Consider the following 8,710-nt stretch of genomic DNA (forward strand, 5'->3'; position numbering starts at 1 on the left):
CACTGTCAGTGGCAGGGGGCTTCTTCCTGCTTTCCCTTTCACCTCCCTGCATTGTGCCTACATATGCAAATTAACCACCATTTTGTTGTCAGTTAACTGCCATCTGAGTTGGCAGTTAATTTGCATATAGCCCTGATTAGCCAATGAAAAGGGTATTGTCGTACACCAATTACCATTTTTCTCTTTTATTATATAGGATATTTGAAGACTTAGTGTGATGTGTGGATTTTTCTTAAACTTCTTATGGTCTAGTACGGTCAAAATGTTCTAAGTAAGCATCTTAATTTACAAAAAGAAAATGACAAAGGCATTTTGGGTTTTGAAAATAGCCTTAGTATGGGAATAGCTTACGATGACTGACAAATGCCAGTGCTCAGGAGCTACCTGCATAATGAACCCAGAAGGAAAGTCAGCATTCTCATTATCAGTCATTATTACCATAATATAAATTAATTCAATGGGTTAATTTATTATTTTTTATGAAAAATAATGTAAAAACATTGATGTAAAAATATTATCTCTAAATAATCAAATTAGAAATGGGCACAATCTGTTAATAATTTGACACTGTGTATATGTGTATATCTTTAAATCTTTTTAGTTAATATAAATATGATTATAATTATTATTATATATAATTATTGGGGCAATTTTTATCTTCTTTTGGTGCCACCAAATGAACTATATATTTAATTTTTGGTAAAATTTCAAATTTTGCTACTATATTCTTTTTATATTGATAATGGTACCTGTAACAAATTGAGTCAACATGGATGGCACTTCTGTGGTTACGTATTAGAAGCCTCTATTCCATTTTGTCATGACACTATTTTTAATAATTACATTATTCTCCCAGTAAATGAATTATCTTTTAAAATATTAGTGTGCACTTGTGTGCTTTTTTTCAGCACCCCAAAACCCTAAGTCTGGAATCACTTGCAGTCATTATAGCTCAATTACTGAGCCTTAGTATGGGAATAGCTTATGATGACATTGACAAATGCCAGTGTTCAGGAGCTGTCTGCATAATGAACCCAGAAGCAATGTAAGATGCTTTACTTTTATATGCCTTACACCTATAGTTTATATGAAAATAAGTTTGGTGTATTTAAAGTCTAAGCTGTTGAAATAATTCAAAATGGTTGAATATAACCTGTGACCCATGATTTCCAAATCAAAATGCATACTCCAAGTCCCAAATATCTATCTCAAAATTTCCCAATCTAATGTCATACTTGCTTTGCCATATATGATCTAACCCCTACATTTATCACTATATTTACTTGCATGATTTTATCATTTAAGCCTGAGCAGATAAGCCAAATACCAGCTTGTGATCACTGTACAAGAATGATTGATTAATATGGCCTTGTCTGCATAAATCTCCTTCATTCTGCCCTGGCTCAGACTGATGTCTTGGCATCTATTGATTTCATAGATGCTGTTATTCAGCTTTTTCTTTGTTATCAAAGGAGGCCTTTTGCCGTACCATTTTTATGCTTTAAAACATAGAGAAGTTGCTATTACCATCATTATTCTTAAAGTATACTCTGAGATTTTATAAAATTAGGACTAAACAGTCAGGGATTAGGGACTCCATTATTCAGTCAGTGACTAGAGCCAGCCTCTTATTTTTCTGATGGACAATTTTGGAGGCATTTTCTGCTTTTCAGATGTCTTTCAGCAACAAACTTGGTAACATCTCACTTTCTCCATCCCCTCACTCCTGCTTCCACAATCATTTCCTAGAGGTACTTGCACTGAACTTGTTATCTCAGGCTCTGATTTGGGAGGAACCCATATAAAAATAGTTATCCCAGAAGTGGCTATAGTAAACTATTATGAAATGATTGTTGAACTGGATTAGTAAGTGATCTTACAGCAACAAGGATACTTTTGGCAGGAGATGATGTACAGAGAGGGCATTGTGTTGTTCTTTGGTATGTATGTCCATTAAGGTACAATAAAAACTAAAGATATTCCTGGTACATTAGGTTTTATGTGGAATCTCTGACAAGTATCAAATATTTGTAGTGCAGACCCCCAGAGTACTGTTTCAGCTCCTGGTAGGCCACTGGACCCTTTTAGAGATTAGCATGCATGTAGGAAACACTAAGTTACTATGTTACTGAAGTTGAATATTTTCATCATAATTTGTGTATATTCAGATCCACAGAATTATAATATCAAGTGGGCATATTAATCTACCTGATGACCAAAAGAGTCTATTTTGGAACAAGCTAAAAGAATCCAGATAGTGCAAGTCAATAACACAAACAGGGATTCTAGATAAATCCCTATGGCATGTCTACCTATTGCATCAATATTTCTGTCACTTCACACCAACACTCAAATGGGGGTGCCCTAAAACTGGCTGCTAAAGAAAGAAAAAAGCTGTCTTGTTTTAAGAACATGTCCTCTCAGTATGTTAGTTGGAATAAAAACATGCTTAAATGTGTGACATTTCACATTGATTTCTGCACAGTGGCTTTCATTTCCAAGATAATGCCATAACTCATAATGCACGCTTTAACTACAACATAAGTTAACCAAGTTTATAGTCACCAATAGAATAAAGGGTCACTTAGAAGCATGGTTGTCATCATTACTTCCCAGAATTTAGACTTATAGCTTCATTTTAAACCAGTTACTTAACCTTTAGTCAGCCCATTCCTAACTTTTCAAGAAGCTAAAAGATGTAGTCATTCATGCAAAGGAATTATGTACTGAACTGAATATCAGAGGTTCTGTTATCAAGAAAATATGAGAGAATGGGGGATAAGAATATCCAGAAAATCTGTTCAAAGATTCAAGCTGAAAAGAAATTCTCCAATTTGATATAATTATTATTAATATTTTCTTTCTAATGAAAAATTAAATCGCCAAAAAATATATACCTTAAGGACCAGTTCACACATAGCAAACACACCTTGCCTTGCCCGGTTCTCAGTAATATTAAATTTCTATTGCTTTCTCTCCTTTTGGTTTCTGGTACTTAGATAAAATTCATCTGAATTGTTGGCAATGTAATAATAACTTCATTCGTTATGGTTAATATAACTGAAGGGTATGTTCAACCAGGATGTGACAATAACAAAAATATCAAATTAGGGAGTTCAAAACTCCCTAATTTGTCATCCTTATGGAAATAACATGTTCCTGAAATAATCTGAATGACTAGGGTTTGAGTCTATAGCTTCAAAAACCAATAACTATCTATATCTGTCATCAAATTACAGACCTCAATGATTACAATCTCTTTACTTGTTAATATTTTCAGAATAATTAAAAGTATAGTGAAACTGCAACCAAAAGTCTACTATACAACAGTTTTAACCATGTACTCATTCATTTATTTATTTTATTGACTACTGAGTTCTTAGCTTTGTGCTAGTAAACAAAAAAATCGAAAATGCATTCTCCCACCCGGCCAGCATAACTGAGTACTTGAGCATCAGCCCATGAACCAGGTCATGGTTTGATTCCTGGTTAGGACACAAGCCCAGTTTGCGGACTGGATCTCCAGTATGGGGCATGCAGGAAGCAACCTATTGAGTATGTTTCTCTCTCATTGAGGTTTCTACCTCTCTATCCTCTGCCTTCCTCTCTCTAAAATCAGTAAAAATATATTTTTTTAAGAAAGAAATGCCTTTTCTCTAGAGTTAAAATAAAAGGGCAGGACAAGATAACCAATCAATAAATAATTAATATTCCCATTTTTTATAAATATTTTTAAGAAAAATCAATGTCACTAAGGGAACAAAGAGTAGTAAGGGAGTGGTATACTAGATGTGTGCTTAGAAAAGGTATCTCTATGTAAATACTGAATAAAGAATTGGGTATGGGACTCTGGAGTTTAGGTGATTAGTTGGAGTTAGGAAAAAAATATCTGAGTTGTTAGGTTCTGGTGTTATTTAAAACCTAGAACTGAAAAGATTGTCCATGAGTAAATATAAAGAAGTGGAGAAGCCCAATCTCCTTTGTCAATAAAAGGGTATTACAATATTTAGAATTCATGAAAAGAAAAGGAAGCAAAAATGAAATAGAGATGGACCACTCTGTTAGGTAGGAGCTGCAAGAGAAAACAGTGTCACAAATAACTAATATAAGAACCAACAAAATTTTATTGATTATTTATTTCGACTAAAAATATTTACTGTATGTTTTTGCACAGTTGACACTAACAAAATTGAGTATTTTTTTGTGGTGGAATGTTAAATAGCTTTATTCCCAGGGTAGGCAGTTGATTGATACAATGCGTGTATAAAAATTTGAAGTTTAATGTATTTTTAGTCATTCCAGTGGTGTGAAGATCTTTAGTAACTGCAGCATGGAAGATTTTGCACATTTTATTTCAAAGCCAAAATCCCAATGTCTTCGAAATCATCCACGTTTAGATCCATCATATAAAGCTGGAGTTTGTGGTAATAAAAAAGTGGAAGATGGAGAAACATGTGACTGTGGGACTGCAGATGTAGGTACTCATTTGATGGCATACATATCAGAATTGCATAAAAATATTTAATTTTATAATGTTACACTGTTACTTTTCATAATTTATCACAATTACCTTTCTGCAAAAATGTTAAGAAAGCATATAGGGATTTTAATAAACTAATGAAGGCACTTAAATATTGAGGTACAGATTTAGTGGTTTGTATAGTATCTGTACAAGTGATTTTCAACATCATTAATCCTATAGCTGCATTAAACTGCCCTTCTTGTGTTTTTTTCTTGTATTTTTTCTGAATCTAAAATCTTCCACCATTCAGGAAGATATAAAGGTTTGAGAAAGAAAATATAGGAGGCACATTTCTGCCTTTGAGTATTTTAATCCAGGTCAATATTCAACTCAAAAAGATTTGGACCATACATAATCCATAAAAGCTCATTTTCATACTCACAGAAATCTTACAAAAAGCTGCTGTATTGAAGGAGGTGGTAAGAAAATACAAAAAGGGAGTGCAACGAGGGAGAGAGAAATTGTGAGACTCACAGTCGAGTAGTATGGGCATGAGAGAATCAAGAAAATATGAATGGAATTCAATGCTCCCTACTGTAATAGCTAGGGTCATTCATGTGTACTCACCTCAGTATGAAAAAGTGTGTTTTTAGGTAACTAGTTGGATGATAAGTTTTTAAGAAATTATTCCAGAGCACCCACCTGTTTTTCTTTGTTTGGATCTAAATGGAAACACCTTGACATTTTTAAATAAATATTAACAGCAGTATCTTTTGGCTATATTACATAATAGAGACCCGATGCACAAAAATTTGTGCACTCGGGGCAGGGGAGGTGGCTCCTCAGCCTGGCCTGTGCCCACTCGCATTCTGGGACACCTCAGGGGATGTCCATCTGCTGGCTTGGGCCTGCTCCCTGGGGAGATCGGGCCTAAGCTGGCAGTCAGACATCCCTCTGGCAGCCCAGGAGCCCTCAGGGGATGTCCACTTGCCAGCGGGGAGCAGGCCTAAGCTGCAGTCAGACATCCTTAGCGCTGCTGAGGAGGCGGAAGAGGCTTCCGCCACCACCGCTGTGCTGGCAGCCATCAGCCTGGTTTGTGGATGGGCAGAGCTCCCCCTGTGGGAGCACACTGACCACCAGAGGGCTGCTCCTGCATTGAGCATCTGACCCCTGGTGGTCAGTGTGTTTCATAGTGACCAGTCATTCCCAGTCTTTCTGCTGTTAAGGTCAGTTTGCATATTACCCTTTTTTATATAGGATAGAGACCTGGTACATGGGTGGTGGCCTGCTGGTTTGCCCTGAAGGGTGTCCCGGATCAGGGTGGGGGTTCCGCCATGGTGCCTGGCCAGCCTGGGTGAGGGGCTGAGGGCCGTTTTCCAGCTGGCCACGCCTGGCTGGAAGCAGGTATCTGGGATTTATTTAACTTCTATAATTGAAACTTTGTTGCCTTGGTCCCACTCGAAGCCTGAGTTGCCCGCTGGCAACCCAGGTCCCCAACCCCCTCCTTGAGCAGAGGCCACGTGGCCTGGAAGCAGGTATCTGGGATTTATTTATCTTCTATATTTGAAACTTTGTAGCCTTGAGTGGAGCTCAGGGCCAGCAGGGCAGGTGGGAAGCTTGGCTTCCTCCATCACCGGGGGCAGCCTAAGCCTCCTGTTCGCTCCAGCTCTGTGGCCACTGCCATCCTTGGGATGGAGTGATGGTTAATTTATATATTACTCTTTTATAGGATCATATAATTATGTCCCAAATCCATATTATATAGCTTAACTCACGAGAATCCCATGTAGATAGTAATAGCAATGATATAGATTAGGCAGAATAGTTCTGTAAAGCACTACAAATTAATGTGCCCTACTAAGTATCATACTATGAATCATGTTAAGATCACTGAAATCCATGATTTATTTTTGTGTAACTTATTGAAATTTTTTGCCCAATCAATCATTTTATCATTATTAAAATCCTTGGGAATTTGAAAAATTGTGTGTGTGTGTGTGTGTGCGCGCGCACGTGCGTGTGAATGTATCATCTCTCCAGCTTTCTACTTTCTTATATACTGCTTTTATTAAGCCTAATAATCTTATATAATAAAGAGATAATATGCAAATTGACCTTCACACCATAATGCCATCACAAGATGGTGAGTGCTCAGTGGGGGTGGGGCTGGCTATTTGGTGCACTTGCCACTGGCAGCTCCCATGGCCCAGTGGAGGGAGGCCTGGCAGCCACTCTGCACCTGCCAATGGAGTTCCTCCAGCCCCGCTGGGGGGTGGGTCCTAGCTGCTGCTCTGCGCAGCTTCCACCAGGTTTTCCTCAGCCCCGTGCACCATGGGGTGGCTTTGTGCGGGATCCCGTGTCTCCATGCAGATAATGCTGCATCTGTCTGCATGGGCGCGGGCAAGTCTAGATCTCACAGGATTTTGAGGCACACGCAAGTGGGTAGGGACTTGACTCTGGGTCTCCTGGTGCAGGTGGACTTGACGCTGTACCCCCTGGGTGCCGGCCCAGACTCTGACAGCAGGAAGGAGGGAGTCTCATCCCTCATAGACTCAGCCAGAATCAGCCTTTTGTCAGACAGCTCTCAACAGCCTGACAGCAAAGACTCTCATTCACCTGCATCCCAGACCCTGACAGCAGGGAGGTGGGAATATGTCTAAAGAGCAACTATTGACACAATGTAGCTCTGCAGCCAAAAGAAGCCAGGCTCATCAACAGAAAATGTCTGAAGGGTAATGTGCCTCTGAAGTTGATAGAAGGCTACATGGACAACAGAATATGTCTAAAGAATAGTCATCAACAAGTACTACCTATACTGGTAAGAACTTCCTTCTCAGCAAAAATGGAGTACATGAGGATGCAATTCTCGAACATAGTTTTGGTGGAATGACTATTAGATGTCAATTTTTCCTATCACTAAATTTCTCTGATAAAACCATCTGATGGGAAATTTACTCAATGTTATAACAAAGGTAATGTTTGTCCAAATGATATACATTTTCCAGAATACCTGGCATATTTTTAAAAAATTAATGACAAAGATTCTGACAGGGAAAATTTCAGGGAAAATATTCATTCCACAAATAGTTCTTTTGCTTTTGCTTCCATGGGTGCAAATATTGCATCACCATCAGGATGTGGTCCATACTGTTTTAGAATACACGGGCAAGTTTATCACCATACTGGAACTTCACATCCTTCGGATGGTGTTTCTTGGAAGTTTGCTCAACTCTATATTGTAGGTATGGCCAAAGCGACAAGTAAAAGATTAGCAATGCCAGAAAACCAGGGCTGCTCAGAAAGACTCATGATCAACATCAACAACCTCATGTATGAAGTATTAACAAAATCGTACAAAATGCTACATGAGGTAAAAAAGGAAATCCAATCTAAAGCAACAGCAAAAGGTATTGCTCTCACGGAAGTAATAATGGCAATTAAAAATGATCGTAGCAGTGACCCAGGTAGATTTAATTCTCCCTGTGTAACCAAGGTTACTCTCATATTCAGAAACAAAGATGGAAAACCTCCTTTTGAAAGGGACTTGCTTATTCATTGTAAACCAGATCCCAATAATCCAAATGCCACTAAAATGAAACAAATCAATATCCTGTTTCCTACATTAGATGCAATGACATATCCTGTTCTTTTTCCACATGGTGAAAAAGGCTGGGGAACAGATATTGCATTAAGACTCAGAGATGACACTGTAATCGACAATGATACTTGAGAAAATGTAAGGACACGAGTCACACAAATGAAGTATTATGGGTTTCATCTGTCTATGAGGGACACATTCAATCCTATTTTATTTTATTTAAATGTTTCAACAATTACATTTTTTAATTAAATCTTTATTGTTCATATTATTACATTTGTTCCTCTTTTTTTCCCCCATAACTCCCCTCCACCCAGTTCCCACCCCACCCTCCGCCCTCACTCCCCACCCACTGTCCTCATCCTTAGGTGTACAATTTTTGTCAGTCTCTTCCCCCATCCTTCACACCCCTTTCCCCCCCAAGAATAGTCAGTCCATTCCCTTTCTATGTCCCTGATTCTATTATAATCACCAGTTCATTCTGTTCATAAGATTATTTATTCACTTGATTCTTAGATTCACTTGTTGATAGATGCATATTTGTTGTTCATAATTTGTATCTTTACCTTTTTCTTCCTCTTCCTCTTCTTAAAGGATACCTTTCAGCATTTCATATAATACTGGTTTGGTGGTGATGAACTCCTTTAGCT

At 38.0% G+C, this 8,710-nt stretch overlaps 1 protein-coding gene across 1 annotated transcript in view; it reads left to right on the forward strand.

The window, feature by feature from the left end:
* ADAM2 (ADAM metallopeptidase domain 2) overlaps positions 1 to 8,710 on the forward strand; it is a 78,848-nt gene that overhangs the window by 31,713 nt on the left and 38,425 nt on the right. The window contains exons 11-12 of the mRNA XM_006765640.1: positions 909 to 1,045; positions 4,294 to 4,474. Of these exons, the coding sequence (XP_006765703.1) occupies positions 909 to 1,045; positions 4,294 to 4,474 (318 nt within the window). The remainder of the gene's footprint in view (positions 1 to 908; positions 1,046 to 4,293; positions 4,475 to 8,710) is intronic.

Source organism: Myotis davidii, unplaced genomic scaffold, assembly GCF_000327345.1.
Source record: "Myotis davidii unplaced genomic scaffold, ASM32734v1 scaffold93, whole genome shotgun sequence".
Taxonomy (NCBI): Eukaryota; Metazoa; Chordata; class Mammalia; order Chiroptera; family Vespertilionidae; genus Myotis; species Myotis davidii.